The sequence below is a fragment of the Mauremys reevesii genome, linkage group 2 (genome assembly GCF_016161935.1).
Source record: "Mauremys reevesii isolate NIE-2019 linkage group 2, ASM1616193v1, whole genome shotgun sequence".
Taxonomy (NCBI): domain Eukaryota; kingdom Metazoa; phylum Chordata; order Testudines; family Geoemydidae; genus Mauremys; species Mauremys reevesii.
In genome coordinates this window covers 178,397,813-178,423,322 of record NC_052624.1, presented here as the reverse complement: position 1 = coordinate 178,423,322, position 25,510 = coordinate 178,397,813, and the positions used below count along the sequence as shown (strand labels likewise).

Sequence of the window (25,510 nt, the reverse complement as noted above, 5' to 3'; positions counted from 1 at the left end):
AGCAAGGAGGTGCCTAAGCTGGCCAGTAGGAAGTGTCAAGGAAAAGGGTGCAAACAAAGCCCTGACCCTGAAATTCAGTTAGGCGCCTATCCCTGCTTGGGATTCACAGCTGTGAACCCTCCCCTGAAATTAGACACCTACACCAGGTCAGCCTTTTTGCAAAAAAAAAAAAGAAAAAAGAAAAAAGAAAAAAATGGAAGTGGTGGCAGTACACGCCCCCCCTCCCCCCATGCCCAATAGTCCAGTGGTTAAAGCACTCATCTGGGTAGTGGGGGATATCCCAATTCTGCCTAATTTGGAGCAAGGACTTGAACTCATGTCTCCTAGGTGATTGCCCTAAACACTGAACTATAAAGCTATTCTGGGGAGGATGTCTCAGTCTCTCCTTTTGAAGCTGTTCTACATTGCATGAAATACTTAAATACTCCTTGGAGCAGGGACTGGAACCTGGGTACCCCAAGGAAGTGTGCTAATCACTAGGCTATAGAATCACTCACTCTCTCTCCTCACCCAATCAATATGTAAATATTTTATACAAAGAGGAGGTAGATCCATCTGACAGAGAAGAGGGTCTGAAACACTTCACCTCATGCTACTGGCTGCTGGGTCCAGACTGAGTGGGGTGTGTCAACACAGAATGGGAAGGGAGCCGGAGCCACTGGGAACAAATGACTCACTAGTATTAGAAAGGTTGCAGGAGCGGGCACCTTTTATGGCAGCTACGGCCTTGTAAGAAAGACAGCTTGTGAGAAGGGGGATATTTTGTAGCCTTTTCAACCATCTCAGCACAGAACCTGCCTATGTGCTGGCTGGGAGCAGGAATTTCTCTCTCTCTGAGTACATGTGTCTGTTTAGGAGTTTTGAGGAGAAAACCCTTGAAGACAATGAAGAAAAAGTTAAAGTTAATCTTTTACAAATCCTGTAAAGGCTCTACTACAAAGGGAGACCTATCATCTGTCATGTGTGCCATTTGGAAGCAGAGAATTCTGAAGAGTTCTTCCTGATGAAAAGTCCTATGCTCAGAGCACAGATATGCTCGGCCTCCCCATGGAGATGGGGAATGCCCACTGTGAAGACTGACATGGAGGCTACTGAGAATTATTCAGTTCTAAATACCCATAAACCTTGAAATACAAGACAGTGGTAAGTGATTCTTGCTCAAATTTACAAGGTGAAAGAAATATATAGTATAAACCTCTAGGAGGCAGAAGAGTTACACTTATGAACTGCACTCTGTAGGTTATCATTTTAAAGCTTTCCGCTACAGATTCTAAAGCAAAAATATACAAGAAAGCTGTGACAGAACTAAATTTAGTACATTTTAAAGAGAAAAAAGAATACTGTCAGTATTGTTTCATTTTCTAAGACTCCTCTAATTCTCCCTCTACTGAAAGAGCCTATCAGATGTTCTTAATATGGCACTGATTTGAAAGTTGAAGCACAATCAGGTTTTTCAAAAATGCCTTAGTTCACAACAGTGATTCTACTTTTCAAAGACACTGAAGAGCACAATTCTCTTAAATACAAACAGCATATATTCTAGTACATCGTTATTCTATGAATTAGGATATGTGAGCATGCTCCAATGGGCACAGTATTCTGCCCCCTCTTCTGTCCTGTGCCATCCAACCCATCCCCGTCCCACTCCTGTCTATTACTAACCCCTAGATTCTCATCCCAATCCCATTTTCTTCATTTAGCCAATCCCAGTCTCCACTCCCCAGATTTCCCATACCAATCCCCTTGCCCAGCAGTCCTAAATTTCACTCATCCAGACTACAGTAACTCCTTGCTTAACGTTGTAGTTATACTCTTAAAAAGAATGCAATTTTAAGTGAAACGAAGTTAAGCAAATCCAATTTCCCCATAAAAATTAATGTAAAGGGGGAGGGGATGTTAGGTTCCAGGCTAATTTTTTCGCCAGACAAAAGACATTATATACATATACTGTGTAAGTTTTAAACAAGTTCTAATCAGAGGATTGTCTGGGGACCTGCTCATGAGCTCCCTGAGCTTCTCCTAAAGCAACCGTGTTGATATCTCCCTCCCAATCCCATTGTCCAAACAACCCCAATTTTCCTTCTACATCTCCTTATCCAATTTATGTCTCCCCCACTATTACCCCATGTTTTCCATACCCACTGGGTCCCAGTCCTAATCTCCCACCCCAGACCCCCTTGTATCTCAGTTCCAATCCCCGTACGTGTCCCCTAGCTACTTGTTCCAGTCTCTTTGCCAGCCAGTCTCAGTTCTTCACCCCACACCCCAGCTTCTCATCAGATGTGTTTCCCCTCGCCCCCACACTGTCCTCAGTACCAATCTCTTTCCACCCCCAGTTCCTCAGTGAATCTCTCACTCTCCACCCCTCCCACACCTCCCTATTGGGTCCTAGCTCCCACCTCCACCCTATTTCTTTCTCTGGCTCCCAGTCCCATTCTCCTTGCCCAGCCTCCCACCCAACTAATAGTCCCAGCTTCTGTCTTCTGCTCCCTCTCCTCCCACACCCTTTGTTAGGCTCTGCTGCAGGCTGCTTGTCACAATCTAGTCCATCCACCCCTAAATGTCTATCTATTGCCCCCTCTGCATTCAAACCAGACAGTTTCCTCCTCCATGGCTGCCTAGCCAGCAACAGGAGTGTCACTGACATCACAGAAAGGAATCCTCCTGTTCTCAGTTCTGTTGCCCAGACAGACTTGGTCCACAGCAGCCCCAAGCTGCAATTACTGGGAAAGTCCTGCTTAGTTTCAGGACTCAACATGCCCAGTACAGACAGAAACTTTGGGAGAATTTAGTTGCTGAAATTTATTAAGTCTCTACTGAGCATGTACAAACTGCCCTTTTTCCAAAGGCTTATGAGTTGGCCAGACTTCAGCAGATTTTCATAAGGACAGCAAAAAGGCACATCACTGAAACAAAGGCTACCCTCCTCCTAAATTTCAAGTTGCAGTTCAATGCCTGGGAGCACAAGAAAAGGTTACCAAAGAAAAGGTTACCAAAATTGTTTCGCATGGACAAAAACAATATTTTTCATTAACCTTGTTCTTGGAAACAGATGAACCATTTTGGCTGAAATTTTCCAAAATATTCAGCACGAGGCAGACATCAGCCATAGAAAATTTCTGCCCAAAAGGTACTGTTCAGAAATGTTGTAAGCATCTGAAAAAACTGATCTTATAAAGGGATTTGTTGGGCAACCTTAGTAATAGGCAGGGCTCGTAACAACGCCTATGATAAGACCAACACCAACACGAAAGGCTAGCCCTGCACTTCCAAAGTGTCTTGGCTATTTACACTATATCCACAATTTTTGTAACTGTAGCAACCAGCAACAATGTATAATTAAAAATACTCCTGCTTTTATTTTAGCTACCAGCCAGGGTGTCCCAGATTAGGGGATTCTCTCGCAGAAATGCAATTTACAGATAAATTCTCTAAGAGTGTGCAGATTCAATAGCTGAATACACTCAAATTATGTATGATAATCAGCTAGTTTTCAAGACATTCTATAAAATAGAGACATCTATTAGAGTAAAAATAGCTTTATAATTACAATTAACAGAACAGCTGAATTATTGTCAGTCCTCTGTGTTTTGTTATGTGACTAATTTTTTACAATGTTTTTTTACACCTGTTAAAAAACACATCACACACATCTTACCCAGATTTGCTGTCATGGACTCCAGATCTGCTAATAACCCTGGAACTTGCTGGAGTTGTTCCTGCAGCTCTATTAGACTACTCCTCTTCTTCTCCCAGTGTGCAGAAAGCATCACAACTTCGCTATCCACTAGCTGTAATATTTACAACCAATGATAAAACTTAGTTTGTATTTACTTGCAAAATAGTGATTATTAATTCATGAACTTCAGCTTTATGAATATCTTGATTGATTTGTATAATCCATACAGCCACAAAGCCTCTGACTAGAGCAATGAAGTTTCAGTGCTGAGAGAGATGTTCACAGTATGCTTTAGTACAAGTTGCGGGGCGGGGTGTTAAAGTTTTTTAAGTTCAATATGCTCTAACAGGAAGTCTCCATAAAATGTAGACTTTGTTATTTATTATCAAGTATTTATTTCTACTTATTTCAGGAACAAAACATTTATAAAACAGCTTCTCTGTGAAGATTCTGGCCCACCTCTCCCTCAAGTTTAAGCTCTTAAGTACCTTAATACCCTGTCCTTCAGGGCAGAGTGATTTAAAATCAATCAGTATTAAATCAGCAAGCAGGAAACGGATTTAAATCATCTATTTTCCATCTTGTTTTATATTTGTACTTTTTAGTTATTTTTGATTCTCAATGATTGGTAACCATTAAAACATGTTTATTTGCAACAAAATATAGCCTTTACACTAAATTGTGCTTCATTTTTCTTAACCAGGAAAAATGCGTAAATCAATCTGTATAGATTAAGTATACTATATAGCTTTACATACATTTATTCAGATTAAGTTTTTTAATTTTTATTACGTTAGGAAAAGGTGAAATGATGCATTTCTTATTTACTAGATTAGGTTTAATTTTATTTATGTCAAGACCTACTTGGATGGAAATTCAAATTAAATTAAAATGGACAAAAACAGCATTTTAAAATTTATTAGTTTACTCCTAGGAGAATTCTGCGCCACTGCAGGCACACAGAAACCTGTCCCCTCACATACCCTCTCTGCTTTAACACAGAAAAATGGTTTCTGTGGGGAAGCAAAAAGAAAAGCTGCACCAGTGCTCACTCACCCATTCCGGCAGTGGGGGTGCATCTGGTTGGGTACCCAGAGCAGCCGGGGGAGAGTCACTGCCTAGGGACATTAATCCCAGCTGGGTAGGGTGAAGAGGGGGTGGAGTTCAACCCCCCAGAGACCTCCCCCCAGCTACAGGAAGCTCTGCAAAGCGGGGTGGGAACAGGGCTGGCAGGAGGTGTCTGGGTGCAGAAGGTGAGGCTTGGCTGGGGGGGCTGGGTGAGGGTTCAGATCCATGGGGGTTGGGCAGACAGAGGAGCAGCTCACCATACAGTGACTCCTCTCCCCACTTCCTGGCCCCACTGCTCCTCAACTACACTGCCAAAAATATTGTGTATATGTGTGAGGCACTGCTTGGAAATGTAGAGAGCTCGTGAACGGCATATATCGTGGGGATCAGGCAGGTATGGCACTCTACTCCCCTAAGGCACACCTCACCGTGTATCCTGCTACTTATACCCCAGCAAGCGGGTCATGCAGTCTCTGTACATTACATTACTACCACAAGTGAATATGTACCTTAAGTCACCCGTCTGGTATAGTGAGTTTTTAAATCTGAAGCATCAGACTTTTTAGGAATTTTGGAAATTCTGCTTTAACAACTACCTGCTACATACAATAGAACCTCAGATTACGAACTGACCAGTCAACCACATACCTCATTTGGAACTGGAAGTACACAATCAGGCAGCAGCAGAGACAAAAAAGGCAAATGCAGTACAGTACTATGTTAAATGTAAATTACTAAAAAAAATAAAGGGAAAGCATCATTTTTCTTCTGCATAGTAAAGTTTCAAAGCTGTATTAAGTCAATATTCAGTTGTAAACTTTTGAAAGAACCAACATAACGTTTTGTTCAGAGCTATGAACAACCTCCATTCCTGAGGTGTTTGTAACTCTGAGGTTCTACTGTACTGGATTAAATCAAGTAAAAATAGTCAAATCTGATTTAACAATTATCCAACTGTAATGTAATTTGAATCATTTCTCAAAATACTGATATTAGAATTTTTAAAAAAGTTTCACAGCTCTTCAGATATTTTAACAGATGTAATTATTTTTTTTCTTACCTCTCCAGCTTTGGCACATTCCTTAGCTCCTTTGTGAAGGGCTGCCCAAGTGTCTTCATATCTGAACAGAATAAAAATTAAACTTTTGTGGTTATGCTTACCATAAATTCAGTCTCAATTCAAAACAAATGTTATGAATGTTGGTGTTTCATCTTATCTGTGTATTTCTAAACGCAAGTTTCACATTAGTAGCGTATCTGTCCCAGTTGAAAACTTTGCATTTGCTGCGTAGTGCTCCATGGATTTCCTAAACTGCTAATTAACCTGACTAGAAAACACAGCCGAGTCGTATCTTCAAAACTGTACAGAAAAAAAAACTAAAAAATACTCGTCCCAGGAGGAAAGCAATAAAATACTAATATTAAATATCTTATAATTGTATGCAACACAAATAGCATTCTGAGTATTTTTTTTTTAAAAAGGTATACGTGCCTATGGAATCTGCACTCGGAATACATACATCCATGTAAACTTTTACTGGAACACTCAGTAAGACCATTGACCCCAGAGTTATCTAAGAAGCTCTTCATCCATACAAAAAGAACAGGAGTACTTGTGGCACCTTAGAGACTAACGAATTTATTTCAGCATAAGCTTTCGTGGGCTACAGCTCACTTCTTACAGTGACTGTTTATTACAATGCCAGGTGCACTTCCAGATGCTGCAAATATAAACTATTTTATTAATTAATTATTTACAGTAGCACCTAAAGGCCTGATGATTGAAGACTCACTATGATAAGGTATCTCGGCCCAAAAGAACTAAGATATACAAATATGTGTAAAATAAATCAGATGGAATTATGGAGGTGCAATATGCGTTTTCATAGGCCAGGGTGGATTGATTTATATCCAAGTGATTTAAATCAGCAACTTTAATCATGATTTAAAACCAAACAGCAGAAAATCTTGATTTAAATCAATTTGCATTTTAGTTATTTACTCAAGAGGTCAATTCTCATTGGTTGGTAACCATTAAGCCATGTTGATTTGCAGCTAAACATAGCCTTTACACTAAATTTGGTTCTTTTTTGCTAGCCAGGAGGATACACTATATCTATACACTATTTATTTAAGCACCTAGTATAGCTCATATTTATTCTGATTCCTAATTTTTACACTTTATGTTAGAACTGAATTATGCACATTTCTAATTAACTCTTTGGAATTTTCCCCTTCTCTCTCACACACACTTGTGATTTGTGTAAAGCTGTAACTGGATGAAAATTAGAATTCAATTAAAATAAGAACATAAGAACGGCCGTACCGGGTCAGACCAAAGGTCCATCTAGCCCAATATCTGTCTACCGACAGTGGCCAATGCTAGGTGCCCCAGAGGAAGTGAACCTAATAGGCAACGATCAAGTGATCTTTCTCCTGCCATCCATCTTCATCCTCTGACGAACAGAGGCTAGGGACACCATTCTTACCCATCCTGGCTAATAGCCATTAATGGACTTAGCCACCATGCATTTATCCAGTTCCCTTTTAAACATTGTTATAGTCCTAGCCTTCACAACCTCCTCAGGTAAGGAGTTCCACAAGTTGACTGTGCGCTGCGTGAAGAAGAACTTCCTTTTATTTGTTTTAAACCTGCTGCCTATTAATTTCATTTGGTGACCCCTAGTTCTTGTATTATGGGAATAAGTAAATAACTTTTCCTTATCCACTTTTTCCACATCACTCATGATTTTATATACCTCTATCATATCCCCCCTTAGTCTCCTCTTTTCCAAGCTGAAGAGTCCTAGCCTCTTTAATCTTTCCTCGTATGGGACCCTCTCCAAACCCCTTATTTTAGCTGCCCTTTTCTGAACCTTTTCTAGTGCTAGAATATCTTTTTTGAGGTGAGGAGACCACATCTGTACACAGTATTTAAGATGTGGGCATACCATGGATTTATATAGATTATATTCTCCGTCTTGTTCTCCATCTCCTTTTTAATGATTCCTAACATCCTGTTTGCTTTTTTGACCGCCTCTGCACACTGCGTGGACATCTTCAGAGAACTATCCACGATGACTCCAAGATCTTTTTCCTGACTCGTTGTAGCTAAATTAGCCCCCATCATATTGTATGTATAGTTGGGGTTATTTTTTCCAATATGCATTACTTTACATTTATCTACATTAAATTTCATTTGCCATTTTGTTGCCCAATCACTTAGTTTTGTGAGATCTTTTTGAAGTTCTTCACAATCTGCTTTGGTCTTAACTATCTTGAGCAGTTTAGTATCATCTGCAAACTTTGCCACCTCATTGTTTACCCCTTTCTCCAGATCATTTATGAATAAATTGAATAGGATTGGTCTGAGGACTGACCCTTGGGGAACACCACTAGTTACCCCTCTCCATTCTGAGAATTTACCATTAATTCCTACCCTTTGTTCCCTGTCTTTTAACCAGTTCTCAACCTATGAAAGGACCTTCCCTTTTATCTCATGACAGCTTAATTTACGTAAGAGCCTTTGGTGAGGGACCTTGTCAAAAGCTTTCTGGAAATCTAAGTACACCATGTCCACTGGATCCCCCTTGTCCACATGTTTGTTGACCCCTTCAAAGAACTCTAATAGATTAGTAAGACACGATTTCCCTTTACAGAAACCATGTTGACTACTGTTCAACAGTTTATGTTTTTCTATGTGTCTGACAATTTCATTCTTAACTATTGTTTCAACTAATTTGCCCAGTACCGATGTTAGATTTACCGGTCTGTAATTGCCGGGATCACCCCTAGAGCCCTTTTTAAATATTGGCGTTACATTAGCTAACTTCCAGTCACTGGGTACCGAAGCCGATTTAAAGAACAGGTTACAAACCTTAGTTAATAGTTCCACAACTTCACATTTGAGTTCTTTCAGAACTCTTGGGTGCATTTTCTAATGATTATAAGTTTAACAAAAGTAATTTAGATACGCTGGACACCTAAGAAAAAAGTTTATCAAAACACATTTTGCATGTAATACTAACCAATTTATTAAACAAAGGAAGTATCTATAGTAGTGAATTGCGCTGACAGTGACTAGAAACAAAGGCCAAAATGCACAGACAAACTCAGGTGTCTCAGTCTGGGCACCACTGTGATTCACAAAACGCCCGCATACCTCTGGAAATGCCTAAACTCACAATGCCTAAATTTTCAGGGGAAGAAAGTCTCAAGCTTCTGCTGCCTCACTCTGGGTACCCAGATGCCTATCTCCCGCCTAAGCCCCAGAGCAATGCATGAATGGGGAAAGAGAGGCATTCGCTTGCCTAACTCACATGCAGGACCTCATCCAGTAGGCGATCTCAAAGGCCACTACCAGATCAGGTCCCATTCAAAATCTGGTCAGAGGAGGACTAGTTCCAGAAGGATCTATGCGTAAGGTTGGCATGGAAGAAAACATGAAAGTGTTTTTGGAAGAAATAAACGTATAGGTAAAATGACTAGCATAGTTGGTGAGGCATAGCAGGGGAAAGAACTCTATATTGCAGGATGCTTTGGGGGGACTGGAGGCTGGGGCCAGCAGAGTCAACACTGAGGATGAAGTGATGGAAAAGGAAATGGAGGAGGGTGTGGGACAGGGTCATCCGGTGGCATGTCAAGCCAGGGCCTTGTTTTGACTCCAGAGGGCTCTAGCCAATCCCAGCACTCTGGCTCCAGCATGCCTGAAGCAGGAGAGAGCAGCTCCGGTAAGTAATCATTTTGATTTTATACTGCATGGTGACATGAGCTGGAGGTCTCCTTTATTTTGTTACATGGTAGAAGTGGGAGAAGGGATAGAAATTAACACTATGACTGTTTGCCTCTGCTTCTAATTCCCTGTACAGCTACACCGTTTAATACACAGCCGGATGTCCCTGGAATCTTCCACAGAGATCTCCGGGAAATTTTCCTGGAGGTACTCTGCAATCCTCTGCTGAAGGTTCCTTGCAAGAGCTGCTGTGTTTCTTCCCCCATTGTAGGAAACTTTGCTGTGCCAATCAGCAATTATTTCTGCAAGAACCAAAGCAGCACAGACTGGTCTGAAGTTGCACGCATGCAAGAGATGCATCCTCCGTTACGAGATATCAGCTTCAGTCACCCCAGCCTGTGGAAAACCGTGCCAGTATTCAGAATAGTGTCCCTATGTGCTAGTGGAGATCCCCTTCTGATCCAGATCCTTTGTCCCATCTTGCCTCTTTTCCCCCCAGGCCGAACTCACCATGTTTAGGACTCTTGCCATGCTGCATGCTTGCCAAGGGAAAGTGAGAAAGAGGAGTATGTTACTTTTATGATTCAAGACTGAGTGCACTCACAATACTGCCTCTGTGCATTGTTTCTTTTGCTTCTGCAGATGTGGCCTTCAAGGCCACCTCATACATACCGTCAGAGCATCTCTGTCAGATGAGGCAAATGAGCAGGAGTAAGGAGGTCATGTTTAGAAAAATGCTGCAATCATCTGATACTGCAGATAGTGAGCACAGAGCATGGAGAGAGACAATCCATGGAAAAAACTCAGAATTGATAGCCAGGAGAGACGACCAGGCAGGCAGGCATGGATGATAGAGGGGCAGGAGTGGATGATAAATCTGATGGAGGACCAAACAAAGATGCTGAGGTCCCTGATTTCACTGCAGTCAGAACACAACCAAGCTCAACTCCTGCAGCAGGTCATACAGAACTGCATTTTATGCCCCTCCCAAATTCCCCACATGTTCCTCACACGTTTCCAGCCCGTCGCAGTACCCCTTGCAGTCCACCCCAGGGATGTGTTTATAATGACAGCTCTGAGAGCCTCATTTGAGAGTGCTCCTCAATGTCATGTCCTTTGTAAAAAATGGAAATCTGTCTTACTGTTTAATAAAACTTTAGTCTTAGAAATACAATTCTTTATGCCCTACATATGGTGGTTGCTGCTGAAATCCATACACCATGGCAGTCAGCACATTTGCAGACTACAATTAATGCTCAGGTAGCAAGCATTACAAGGGCATTCAAAGTGGCAAGTAAACAATGCCTTACTGAATATATTAAAGAAAGACATTACTGCAGCTGCAAAATGCTGCTTCAAGGCCTACCTGATTCAAATAGTTCCACCCCAGCCATGTTGCGGTCCTCTAATAATGTTGGTATCTGGCTGCTCAAAATCAGCTGCCAGATGATCCACGTCAACGCTCCAGCCCTGTGGAAACTTTCCCCCCTTAGCTTCACAAATGTTATGCAGAGCACAGCATGTTGCTGTGACCACGGGAATATTTTCCTCATTGAGCTCTAACCTGCCAAAAAGGCAGTGCCAGTGACCTTTAATCTACCAAACGCACATTCAGTGGTCATTCTGCACTGGCTGAGCCTGCTGAAGCGCTCCTTGCTGCTGGGGAAGACTTCATGAGCGGTGGGAGTAAGGGGTAGGCTGGGTCTCCCAGGATCACTATTGGCATTTCCACAGGACGTATTGGAATCTTCTGGTCTGGAAAGAAAGTCCCTACTTGCAGCTTTCTATACAGGCCAGTGTTCCTGAAGATGTATGCGCCATGCACCTTCCCTGACTATCCCGTATTGAGGTCAGTGAATTGACCCCAGTGATCCACCAGCATCTCCAGTACCATATAGAAGTAGCCCTTTCTGTTGATGTACTCCATCGCAAGAGGGTCTGGAGACAAAATTGGAATTTGCATGCCATCTATTGCTCCATCTCAGGGAGTCCCATTGTTGTAAAGCCATCTGTGATTTCCTGTACATTGCCCAAAGTCACCATCCTTTGGAGCAAAAGGTGATTGATGGCCCTGCATACTTGCATCACCGTCACCCTCTCAGTGGACTTCCCAACTCCAAACTGATTCGTGACTGACCGGTAGCAGTCTGCAGTTGACAGCTTTCACACAGTGATAGCCACTTGCTTTTCCAGCATGAGGGCAGCTCTCATTTTGGTGTGCTTGTGCTGCAGTGCAGAGGCGAGCTCCGCACACAGTTCCAGGAAGGTGGCTTTGCACATCTGAAAGTTCTGCAGCCACTGCTCATCATCTCATACCCACATCACAATGTGATTCAACAAATCAGTGCTTGTTTCCTAAGCCCAATACCAACGGTCCACCATATGCAGCTGCTCTGTGAATGCCAATATCAATCTTGAATTTTCTTTCCTTCCATGGCCCACAGCAGTGCAGGCACCACCGTATCATTTTCAGATTTGTAGCTCATGAAAAACTGTAGGATCAACCATGTTGTGTTCGTAACACTCATCATAAGACTGTCAGGATCCATGCTTTCAGGCAGAGATGGCAGACGCACAGTTTACAGGAGTAGTTGGAAAAAGGCTCAAAATGTAGTCGGAAGGTCACCCCTATGATGCACTGCTATCCATTCCCAGAACTCCTAGCTGTAGAAGATAGCAAGTTGCACTCTGGGATAGCCACCCAAGGTGCCCTGCTCTCTGTTGAAGCTACCAACTGTGGATGCGTACCACTGAAAACAAGGAATGTTGTGTAAACATGCACAAGCGAAATAGTTACAGCAGTTTATGATCACTGATGTAACTCAAGTTGACTTATCTCTGTAGTGTAAACCTAGCCAAAAATCCTTAAGTAGATACTATTAAGCATCTTATCTTGATTTTTCTTGTAACCATTTGACTTTTATGCCTCATTACTTATACTCAAAATCTTTCTCTGTAGTTTAATACTAAACTTGTTTTACTGTTTGATCTAATCCAGTGTGTTGAAATGTCTGGGTGACTATTTAAGGTAATGAACTGGCATATTATTCCCTTAAAGGAATGACAGACTTACTATATTTGTACTGTCCAGGAGAGGGGTGGGCAGTACAGGATATACGTTTCTGGGGAAAATCTGGGACTGGGGGAGTGTTGGGTCACCCTACCGTACAACCAAGGTTGGTGAGAGCCAGGGTGTATCTAGCAAGGTGCAGTTATACAGACACTCAGAGTGTGGCTTTCATGCTTGAAGGCTGAGAGTGGCTGAGGTGGGAGCCACTAGAGTGAGGCATTGTAAGGCATCCAAGGTTGTAGGGGAAGGGTGACACAGCCCCCTTTTAGTCTGGATTGTGCCCATTTATGTCACATATCTTTGTAACTCTTCACGGACAGTTTTGGACTTACAAAATTATTCCTGATAGTTATCATACAAACTTTGCTACCTCGCTGTTTAACCCTTTTTCCAGATCATTTATGAATATGTTGAACAGCACTGGTTCCAGAACTGATCCTTGGGGAACCCCGCTATTTAGCACTATCCATTCTGAAACTGACCATCTCTACTCTCTTATTTCCTATCTTTTAATCAGTTACTAATCAATGAGAAGATCTTCTCTCTTATCCCTTACTTTGCTTAAGAGACTTTGGTGAGGGACTTTGTCTAGTGAATCATAAATAATAAACTTTATAGATGGGTAAAAAGAACTTTCAGAAAGCCTTTGGACAGAGCGCTCTACTGATTTTGGGAATAATAGACTTTAATTTTAACTTCTCTCGAAGAGAGTCCCTGCCAGAGGTGGATCCACACTCAAAGATATAATTTCTGTTGAAAGGTCTCCACAGAGACACATACGGAAGAGACTGCAACTGAAGCCATCATTGTTTTCGTTCTGTCAAGGTATTTTAACTTTTTATTTTCCTTTTCTAATACTAATTATGATATCCCCTAAGGCATAGGAAGAACCCCATGTGACTGAAATAGGAGTCACATCCCTGCATTGGCAATTGAGGTCTGCTCTGTCATTTCTTGTTTCTGAAGTCTATAGTATAAACTTTCAGTTATTTTTAGAATAAAGTTACTTGGCACTCAACTACTTAAAATTGCCTATTTTGCATACTACTACTTATTTTTGTTTTATATGTTGAAGGAGCCATTTAAAAGGGTATGATGTATTCTTATTCAGACCAAGATTTCTCAAAAATTTAAAATATAAATTTTCATCCAGTGATCATGAGTTTAATAATTCTGAATAACTACAGCTGAAATCTACTGAATCAAGCCATAGCTCAAGGAAAGACACAAACATTCATACTGCCATTTAAAATTCTCTGCTCATTTGTCCAATGTTTCCTAGTTATTGCTACCTCAATGCACTATTTCCATTACTGTCCAATCATAATGAAAGTGGTCAAAATCCATTTGACTCAATTGATGAACCTCTGAATAAAATTAATACCGCTATCTGAGAAATTAAAAATGGAATGATTGCTTTCTTTTTACTTATTATGTTTTTATAAAAGCCGAAATTATGAAAGCGAATCCGCTAAAATGCAGTATTTTTGTTTTTGTTCTAGTTATTTTTCTGTCCTGTTTATATTAGGTAGTGCTTGTAAGAAAAGGTAGAAAAATGTTAGATGTGATTTCCTCCCCTAAGCTGATATCTCTTTAATCTAGTTCTTTTGGTCCCTGTTATTTAAGTGACCCTTTTTTCCATCAGGCTCTCATGCCACGTTTCAAAACTATTTTAAAGAAACTTATTAGGAGTTGCTTTACAAAAATCCTGTAAAAACTACTTTGCTTTAAAAATAAAAGGCTTTTAGTGAAAGCTTTAAATTAGCCTACAGTATCTCTTGAGTCTCTTCTCTTCCTCTAAATCTGAAGTGATATTCTGAAACCTGCTTCCAGTAAGTGGTAACTGAGTTTGTCCTTAAGCAGGCCATTAATTTCCTACCCTTTTCCCCAGAATCTGCCTTTGGAGAAGATAGGTTCCATACTTCCTATATGTGCGCATTTGGGTGGGGGAATACCAAATCCCCGCAGTGCCTTTTTTTTTTGGACTAGGCCAGGGGATTTAGAAAATTCATCAAACTTTTTGTAACACTGCAGGATAAAAATAGAGGGACTACTATTTCTATTCAGCATCTTAGTGGTTGTGTATTGAGACTTTTTTGGGGTAGGATGACAGTAATTGAGGGTCTTGAAGGTCATTCTGCTAGGGCTAAAGTGGTTTCAATGGTGTGTTTCCATAACTTCTCTAATTTGGAGATTTGTACTTTTTCTAGCTGGCGTTCTATACATATATTTTATTCAGTACTAATCTCAATTTGGAATCTGGGTCTGATCCTCATTTTGGCTTGGCAGTTGTGCAAGTACTGTGCATATCTTCCTGAGAGTCTTCCTGGGAGGCTCTTGGCAATGGAGTAGTGGTCACCAACAGAAGATGGCGTGCAGCTCCTTGTAAAAGTGGCATGACTGCGGCATACACCAGAGCAATGTTTGGCCTCCCTGGCCTTCTGAAGCACCTGCTTTAGCTCCATCTTAACACACTACTTTGCTCATGGCAGGAGCAGAAGGGACAAGAAAGCTGCTTGTACATCTCAAAGTTCTTGCAGCTGGAGCAGTGCTGTGATTGCACAGCCTCCTCTCCCCACAGACCCAGCAGATCAATCTACTCCCACGTACTCCAGGTGGGAGTGTTTGCGCTGCAGAAAGCCGCTGTGATCAGCTAGAAAGATGCTATGTGAGCTCTCCATGCTGAGCAAACAGTAAGTGAATTTTCAAAAATATCGAGGCTTTAAAGGGGGAGAGCACATGCCTGTGTACATGGCTGCAGGGCAGCGGAGTTGAAACTGCTGACCAGAGCAGTCATGATGGGCATTACGGGACATTTCCGGAGGCCACTTATGGACACATAAGCAAGCACAGTGTCTACACTAACACTTTATCGCTCTAACTTCATCACTAAAAGCTCTATGCCACTCATCAAGGTGGTTTTATTATGTCAGCGTAGCAGGAAAATTAAATTGGCAGGAGGAGCATTGCAGTGTGTACACCTCCACTGTTTCATTGACAAAAAGCTGACTTTTGTCAACAGACCTGTGTACTGTAGACAAGGCCTTAGTTGCAAAGCAAACCCTCTCACCACAAGAGCCAGCAGATTACTGAACAAATTTTCAGGTCAGGACCACAACTGCCATCTTTCACGTAGTAAATAAGCACCCTGACTTTCACAATAAGCCAAAAACCAAGATAATCCCATTTCAAAACAAGGCCAAAACAAGCCAATCCCTAAAAACCCCACCACTCTATGTGACTAGATCCGCCCGGGGTGCAGTCTGGGACCTGTGGTGGGCCTGCTGTGCACCCCTGACTCTCTCCCCACCAGCTTGCCAGAGCCAATCAAAAAAAGAAGCAACAAGCTACAAGCCAAAAACTAGCGAAGTAACTCACAAGTCAATTAAGCCAAAAACAAGCCCAATTTCTGCATTTTTGGCATGTCTAGTCAGGACCCCTCCCCCAGAGTCCAATCGCTATTTCCTTTTGTCTTCTCAGGTGCTGAGAATGAGGTAGGCAAGGAGAGACAGGGGTGCCTTCTGATGTTTTTGTCCCTCCTTTTTAATAGTTTCAGTCCCCCTCTCAAAAACATTTCCAGCTGAGACCCAGAAGACAAAGTCTATGTAGAAAGATAGGTCCTGCTGTTTTTTTCCCACCCTGTTGGAACTTCCTTTGTTTTTCCTCCTTGCTTAATATCTCTGTTTACTGCTTAAATGCAAATTAAGGAAAGCACTCATTCCTTCTGTTTAGGACAGACCTGACTTCTGCTTAGGCAGAGCTGTGGCATTTGGAATGTATGTTATCATCATCATACAGGGGAATCTTACAAGTCAGGAGTGGCCAAACTGTGGCTCGCGAGCCACATGTGGCTCTTTTACGGTTTAAGTGTGGCTTGCAGAGCCCCCACATCTGCCATTCTCCACCTACCAGACCGGGGAGCAGGCAAGGGAGAGAGGAGCTTGGGACTGCTGCCTTGCAGCAGGGTGGTGGGGTAGGGGTTTCTACCAAACGGGGAGGAGGAGTTTTAGGGCTTCAGCTCCATAAGGCATGCCTGCCAGGGCTCAGGGCTTCAGGCTAGAGCAGGGTTGAGCCCCAAGCCCTAGCAGTTGCCTCCCGCAGATCTGAAGCCCTGAGCCCTGGCAAGTGTGCCTCAGCTCTCAAAATTCGGAAGATCGTTGTACAGAGCTCTCATGGTCAGTAAGTTTGGCCACCCCTGTTATAACTTCACAAGCCATGTTGTTAGCAGACATGTTACTAGGACAATAATTATAAGTTTTCATATGATACCTTACAAGGTATACTTTTCACAAAAATTACTACAATAGTGTGTAGGAAGTGAATAGTGGAGTATATTCCATCACAGGATCTTACCAAACTGAGTGACTGGGCAACAAAATGGCAGATGAAATTCAGTGCTGATAAATGCAACGTAATGTACGTTGGAAGACATAATTCCAACTATACATACAAAATGAAGGGGTCTAATTATGCTGTTACCACTCAAGAAAAATCTTGGAGTCATTGTGGATAGATCTCTGACAAACCTGCTCAACGTGCAGTGGCAGTATAAAAAACAAAAACCTAACAATGTTTAAGCAATGAGGGATTTTAGGCATTTCAAGAGTAAGGCGGCAGCTGAGCAGGGGTCTTGATCTCAGAGGCACCTAAATTTTGAACTTAGGCACCTTAATCTTTGTGGATCTCTGCCTTGGAGGTTTATCCCAAACAAGTAGTTTGGTATCATATTTCTCTATGTCTCTTCCAAATTACTTATGCATAAGATAATACAGCTTTAACAAACTATTAAACTTCTATTACCAACGTGAAATATTCAAGTTACCAATACTCTTACATTTGATCCAACTTATCACAAACTTTTAGACTTGTATGACTGAAATGGAATTAGATGTTACCTAACAGACTTACAGGAACATGTTTTGTAATTGACAGAACCAACAGGTTTTCAATTTTGGAACTAGGATAACAAGTGACTTCATTAGCACAACAGCACGGGGGGAGAGATATCTAATTCATATAGCCAAAGGCAGAATCATGCATTCCTTGTGCAGCTTACCTTCCACTGCCATCTGACAATGCATTAGGTAATAATACCATCTGCTTAACTACCTTCTCCAGAACTCAACTTATTAAACCTGGCATACACACATACTGATACATAAAAACTATTTTTGCATGTATTTCATATGCTTCTTCTGCGCACATTTCTTCGTATTAAATTAGTTTGATCTCGAAGAAAAACCATGCATGTAGATAAGGATTTCTGTTTTATACTGCCTCTCTCATAGAAGAAATATCCATTCATATAATTCAATTTATATGTAACATTTCAAAACATTTGATAAGATTCTTTCATTATCTCAAGAAGAAAACCAGTGCCAAAACAACAGTTATATAACAGATGAAGTATTTATAATTGGGGGTCAGCTCAGCAGTCAGTAAGGGAAAATATGAACTCCAGAGAGATCCAAGTCAAAGGAATGAGTAGTCATACAAGCTAAAAAAGACTCAAAGCAAAACCTGCCTAAAATACCTATAGAAAAAGAAGCCTAATAGGAAGGCCACAGAGACTGGAAAATAACGTGGACAATGATAGTCTGCTAGAGATTTCAACTGAAGTCAAAGCACACTTTGGAAGCATCCATACCAGAATCACAGCTTTAAAAGCAAAATATGACATCCTAGACTTGTGAATGATAGTTTGTTTTGCAGGGAAAAACCCCTCTACAGAAGCACAAAAAGGTAGAGCCTCCACATCGGCATCATAAGAGAACATGTTGCTAAACAAAGATTATGGGCAACCAAATAAGAGTTAATATTACATTATCTGAGCTCCTCGCAATGACTGGAGCTACTGTGGTCTTAGAGAGAAGCTGGTCCTGAATTGGATGCAGCAGACAATCCAGATAACTGAAAGCCACAGGAACGAATTCCATAAAAAATTCTAAAAATATATATTGAAGTTCATATTCTTGTACACCTTAAGTCCAGAAAAGGGAAGGAAAGTTTAACAGTCAAGGAGTCAGTCCTTGTAGGACAGCCTAAAGCAACTTCAAATCTACATAACAAAAAAAGAATAAGGAACTCCAGCAGGCTGTTTTACAAATCAAGAGAACATCTGACTGCAGCTACAAATGCCATAAAGCTTAATGAGACAAAGTGGGTGAGGTAATATTTTTCATTGGATCAGCTTCTGTTGGTGACAAAGACAAGCTTACAAAGCTCTTCTTCAGGTCAGCAAAAATAAGCTGAAGAAGAGCTCTGTGTAGACTTGAAAGCTTGTATCTGTCACCAACAGAACCTGGTCCAATGAAAGATATTACCTCACCCACCTTGCCTCTCTAATATCTTGGGACTAACACAGCTACAACACTGCATAGATCTGAATGATATTTCAACTGAATCAACTAAGAACACATCAAGAAACAACCAGGAGAAATCCCCAAGTGAAGGCATTTTGCCAGATTTATGCTTCAGATCTCCAGTATTGTGGTGTGTCAAAAGAGCAGACCACACGATATTTTAGAAAATGAATTTGAGTGCATCAGAAAAAAAAACAGACAGTAAAATAACAATGTAATGTTGATTGTTTTTCTTGAAGTGGAAGCAAGAGGGTTTGGGGTCAACAGAACAGAGTTTTTATTGTACTTGATCAAATAATTTTTTTTTTAATCCATTCTTTCCCTCCCGTTCAAGAAGCAATAAAAGAGTAATATTTTCTTTGACATTTAAGTTTAAAAATCTCTTCAAAATTAGCAAGGAGTACCAAAGGTGAGAGGTGAGTTCGCTATACTATAAAGCCTGATGGCCCTAATCTGCTTAAAATGCAAGCCGGATGTCTTTTTGTATTAGTCAAGGATAGACTGCGCCAGCACAGAGACCAGTTGGGCTTCAGTGCCATGAGAAACTGGATAGTTGTAAATTATCAGTCTAATCCACAGTACTTAACTATATATTATATGCAAAGAGACATCAGAAGAACTGCAAGATTCAAAATATAGTAGAATTAAGGTTGCACAGTATTCTTGCTTCACTCAGTGCACAGGATGAACGCTGCTCTGGGTTTGAGGCATCTGTTCAATGTATCTACCCTCATCATTCAGTTAGTACAGACGCCCCCCAGGTTACACAAACCTGATTTATGCAAATCCACATTTATGGAAAAAGTTCCGTAAGCTAGAAAGTTTTTTTGTTTTTTTTTGGCGTAACAGTCGGGTATATGTTTTCGACTTGCATAACCCGAATTTAGCGTAAGGTGTTCTGGAACAGAACGCTTGCGTAAGTCAGGGAGCATCTGTAGTCCCTTCCTTATTTACTGCATACCATTCAAAACCCGCAATCAATACAGAGTTTTCATTTTCCTATGATCTTATTTACTACTCGTTCCCCCTATAATATTTTGATTAGGGAAAGAAACCATGGAAAAAAACACATTAGTATGAAAATGGAAGGACATACCTGCTGAGCAATTCCAATCCAGCAGAGAACTTTGGCAAATACTGAACAGCCCTGTAAACAGAATCATAAAACCACAGAAGTTAAAAATGGAAGAGAATAAGGTCATCCAATGCATCTCCTTGTCAGTGCAAGATTATTCACTGCCATCCCCATTTCCTACCATTTTGTCTGGTCTAGTTCAAAACATACTAAGCAATCTACTTTACAAGAATATAAAAGAATACAAAACCACTAGATTTCAACGTTAAGCTGATATCCACCTACATTTTCCCTTTTTTGATTATTGCATTATACCCCTTAACACTGCTCTATTTTTGGTGTTCATTAGAAACAGACAGACAATGTACAACGCAATTTTTACATCAAGTGGCGGAAGCCACCAGGGTCGGAGACCTCCTGGACTACCGACGAGACTGGCTGGGGATCTTGATGCTCGGCCTCGGGGGCGGGGGGGGACCAGACCTTGCTCCCTCCCGGCACTACAGGAGGTGGAAGGCGCTGCTGCTGCTGCTGCTGGGGGGCCCTCCTGACCGGTCGCCCGTGAGGGCACGCCCCCCCCCCTCCTAACCGGGCCCTCTCGGACCTCTCCCCCTAGGCCCCCCCCCCCACCAGCCCCCAGCCCCCGCCCCTTCTCCCAGCGGCGCACTGGCAATCCAAGGCCGGGTCTCCGCAGCAGCGCACTAAGGAAGCAGCTCACACTCCACTCCTCACTACACCTCACCCTTCCCCCGCCCCACACCCACCACCCGGACTGGGAGTCTGGAGGGGGAGGTGAGGGGCCCCCCCTGGGCCGGCCCACCCTGCCCACCCTGGTCCCGAGGCCCGCGGGGATATCAGTGAGCGGCTCTCCCATGGGGGCTGTGGCGTGGGGCTGTGTGCCAGCGCCCTGTCCCCCACCCCTGCCCCCCTGCTTCTGGTGGGAGACCGGAGTGCCTGCGCGTAGACGTTAGAGTGTCTGCTGCAGCACAGCTGCTCTCACTAATATCCTCTGTTTCTTCCCTTCTGCTTCCACTTCCCCCACCCTTCCTCTCCCCCACGCTCCCTCCTGGCCGTCCTCTCGCCCTCTGGCTCTCCCTCTGGTCAACCTCTCGCCCTCTCAAAATCAGGCTGGGCGGCCCTGCATAAAAGGCTTGCTTCGCTTAACCAATGGATCATCCTGCGACGCTCATCCCTTCGGGCGCGCTTCCGCCTCGGCGCTGCCCGCTGCAGGAGCTTGCCGCCGAGGGAGGGCGTCCTCTGTTCGCCAGGGGGCGCTATCGGCCCTCCCTGTGCGCTCCTCCCCGCCTCCCTTTTTTTTCTTTGGCCGTGACCGCACTTTAGTTAGTGTCCCCTTTATTAGAAAGTCCCTCCTTAGGCTGGGGGTTTCTGAGGACTAACTTTAAGATTAGATTATGAAATCATGATTATTATGATGTTTAACTACTTCTGCATTAATATGTGGACACTAATCATTCAAGCCAAAAGGTTTTGCATTTAATGCACTCTACATTAAAACTGTGGTTGCTACAAAATTGAAAGAATCTTTGCCAGCCCATAATTTAATATTTCTATGTTGGTCAGAGCTAACAGGTTATATACATTACACACCAATAGGTATTACATGCACAATATTAACATGTCTGTGTGCACATGGGGGGAGGAATCATGCTATATTGTACTAAACTTATTCTTGCTCACTTATGCCAAGACATATATCCTACAGTGCCCTGGGACAAATCTCTCAGCACATGGCTTAGTCAAATACAAAAACTGTCAAAAGTTAGATGAATGAGTGTTATGAAACAAAGGTATAATGTGGTACAAGGAAATAATGTAAGGAGTATTTTCATGCCCCTGTGTCTGGAAGGTAATAATCAAAATAAAAGATGGGGAAGTACAGGGATGCACCAACGACAAAGCTGGCACAAACTGGTTAGTTAAACTTTAAGTGATATGAGTAGTGAGTGCTGTGCAGCTTATAAACAGCCATCCTATAAAAAGATGGCTAGCTTAAGTGGCATTTGGGAAGCACATCTTCTGTGTAAGGTGAACTGAACACGCGGCAAGACTGCGCTTCCTGGAAAAGACAAATGTACTTACTCTTTCCTTCCTGTACTGCATTGCTTTGTCTTTAGACAATAAAATTGGCTTAGCTTGGTTATTTGGTTTCTTGAAGATTTTTTTTAACATTGAACCGCACATATAGTCAATGAGTTGGCTATACCTCTTAGTCAATAACAAGTATAATTTATCAGCAAGAATAAACTTAAATATGAAAACAATGTTACAATGCTTCCAGCACATACTAAATATTAACCAGACCACACTTTATAAATATATATTGTACAACATCTAGGGCTGTCAAGCGATTAGAAAAATTAATCGTGATTAATTGCAAATCACATTTGAGGTATTGTATACAGCTACAGCAAAATGGTATGTTTCTGCAGCTGAATATTGTACAAATATGCCATTTATTCATGTTGAAAACAGAATGAAATTTTAAAATGCTGACTTCAGAAACATTATAACCAATGCTATTTTCAGCTATGCTGCAGAATGGTTTAACTCTTCTGAAGTTACCATCCCTTTATCATCATTTAAAGCAATGAAAGGCACTTATTTCTGTTCTTGTACTTTAAAAACACCTCATAACCTAAGAAAAACGATTGCAGTACTTAAGATTCACATGGAGAACGATAATAAATTCAAGTGTCATAAATGTTTTGGGCAGTGATACTGTTTAATTTACTATATTATAAAGGACAATATAATTTAGTTACAGCAAACATCTAAACTGAGTGCTGAGCACCAAAAAATGGCTAATTTTAAAAAGTGGGAACTAGAGAGTTCTATTAAACCATACGTTTCAGGTACTTCTCTTAACAGAGCAGCATATTCTTCATCACAATTTCAGTATTATGTAAAATACTATGTAAATAGTTTTGCCAAAGTATATTAGCTATGTTTAAAACAATGTTTTCATAAATATAAAGACATAAGACAAAGATGTATATTTGAGCATACAGAAGTACCTCTGCTTGCTTATTTTTGCTTCTCTTGATTTGTCACCCAAAGTCTTCAATCTATAATTCAAAACAAAAGTATCAGGTCTTTGCTAACTACAACAGAAAAATAGCTTGACACAGTAGGTGCCTAGGGTGCACCTTGAGGTTTATAAAGGTCAATTTTGCTTTAGTTTATTTTGGAAGTGAGAATTGTCTCCCCACTTATTGTATTTTTCAAGACTATTACATGAAGTGATTTTTCCATGGACTGTATTCCTCCTCTCTTCTCTCACACAGTACTGTACAAACAGCTGCATATGGGATTGTCAAATGCACCTAATGTGATTTAGGAGTACAAGTCCCATGTATGCATCTACACTGGGACTTCTGCTCCTGAATCACTTGCATCTTGTCTACACAGGGAAGTTTTATCAGTTATAAAAACCTTGTGTGGAAATTCTTATAGGAATAAGCGTGACTTTATCTTTTGGTGTAGCTTAAACCCTTCCCAAGCAACATACATAAAACCAAACAAACCATTTATTCTGGTACAAGAGTTTCCATGGAGGAACTTATACCAGGATAAACTTAAACAGGTATAAACTCCCTGCCCTGGTATAACTGTATCAATTTATATTTCAGAAGTTACATCATAAAAACTTTACTATACAGCCACGGTCCTAGTCGCATTTGAAAATTCCCACTCCCCCATGCCAACAAAACTTCTTTGGGAAATTTTCCACCATTGCATTACTACTAGTACAACTCCATCAGTGTTTTTGGTAGTAAAATCCCTCACGCGCTTCAACTGCATGTAAAGCAATACCTTTTATGAACCAAGAAAGCATAGACCAAAAAGACTTCTCACCCTTCAGAGTACTTTCCAACAATGATGAAAATTTATAATCCTTTAAATCAGCAGTTCTCAAACTGTGGCTCGAGACCCCAAAGTGGGTCGCAATCCCATTTTAATGGGGTCACCAAGGCTGGAATTAGACGCCCAAGCCCCACAACCCAGGGCCGAAGCCCAAGCGCTTCAGCCTTGAGTGGTGGGGCTCAGGTTACAGGACACCTGCCTGGGGCTGAAGCCCTTTGGCTTCTGCTTTAGCCCCCGCCCTGGGCAGTGGGGCTTTGGCCCCCCCACACTGGGCAGTGGGGCTCGGGCAGACTCAGACTTCAGTCCCCCATCCTGGGGTTATGTAGTAATTTTTCCTTGTCAGAAGGGGGTCGCAGTGCAATGAAGTTAGAGAACCCCTGCTCTAAATTCAAGTGTCAGTATAAGAAAAAAAAGATAACATTTTTCAAAAACACCTGAATCCAATTTCAAAAAAAGAGACTGAGGGTAAGACTACGGCCTGGTCTACACTACATAGTTAGCTCAACATAAGCTGCCTTGCGTCGATCTAGCTATAGAAGTGGCCTCACTTAAATTTGGCTCCCACTGACTTAAGTGTCTCTGTATGCCAGTTTACTAACACCACCTCCTCAAGCAGCATAGAGTCAAGGTCAACGTACAGTAACTCCTCACTTAAAGTCATCCTGCTTAATGTTGTTTCGTTGTTATGTTGCTGATCAATTAGGGAGCTTACTCATTTAAAGTTGTGCAATGCTCCACTCTTATGTTGTTTGGCTGTCTGCTTTCTCCACAGCTGGCAGCCTCCCTCCGCACCCCGGCCGCCAGCAGACCCCACAGATCAATGCCTTGCCCCTCCTCCCCCTGCCTCCCTGGCTTGCAGCATTTTGGAGGTAGGAGAAAGGGGGGAGGAGCAAAGACTCGGTGTGCAGGCTCCTCCCCAACAGGGCAAGCCAGCTGATTGACCCTGGCAGAAGGGAGGAGCGAGGACTCAGCGCGCCTCCTCCTTCCCTCCCCTGTCTCCCGAACACAGCAATCCGCTGGCTTGTGGCATTTAGAAGGGAGGGGAGAGGAGCCAGGATGCAGCATGCGAAGTAAAGGGGGAGGAGGTGGGGGGGAGAAGAGGCGGGTTAAGGGTGGAGGTTTGGGGGAAGGGGTGGAGTGGGCAGGCTGAGGGTTGAGCCCTCCACCCCTGGTTTTTGCAAAGTAGGGGAAGCTGCCCTGGAAGCTAACCCTCCCCCCTTTACATTAATTCTTATGGGGAAATTGGATTCGCTTAACATCGTTTCACTTAAAGTCGCATTTTTCAGGAACATAACTACAACGTTAAGTGAGGAGTTACTGTAATTAGGTCGATGCAGTGTCAATGTAGATACTGCATTGCTTATGTCGACTGACTTTCAAGACCTGTTCCACTATGCCCCACACTGACAATACAATCGATACAAATGCTCCTGGTGAGTACATGCACCACCTACACAAGGAGGCACATCTGCACACACACACAAATTAATAACTGCGGTGGCTGTCTGCCAATGTAAGTTAAGTTGACATAATTTTGTAGCATAGGCATGGCCTACACTACAAAGACCATACCACCATACTGTATCTGCAGAAAAGCTTTTTTTTTTTTCCTCTCTCTTATCGGTGTAGGAGCACCACC

At 42.1% G+C, this 25,510-nt stretch overlaps 1 protein-coding gene across 9 annotated transcripts in view; it reads right to left on the bottom strand.

The window, feature by feature from the left end:
- The window catches only part of DTNBP1 (dystrobrevin binding protein 1), a 175,724-nt gene that overhangs the window by 148,731 nt on the left and 1,483 nt on the right, over window positions 1-25,510 (bottom strand). For all 9 annotated transcript variants that reach the window (XM_039525973.1, XM_039525972.1, XM_039525974.1 and 6 more), the window contains exons 2-5: window positions 23,022-23,072; window positions 20,008-20,058; window positions 5,808-5,868; window positions 3,659-3,791 (exon numbers count right to left, since the gene is read on the bottom strand). In XM_039525973.1, the coding sequence (XP_039381907.1) occupies window positions 3,659-3,791; window positions 5,808-5,868; window positions 20,008-20,058; window positions 23,022-23,072 (296 nt within the window). The remainder of the gene's footprint in view (window positions 1-3,658; window positions 3,792-5,807; window positions 5,869-20,007; window positions 20,059-23,021; window positions 23,073-25,510) is intronic.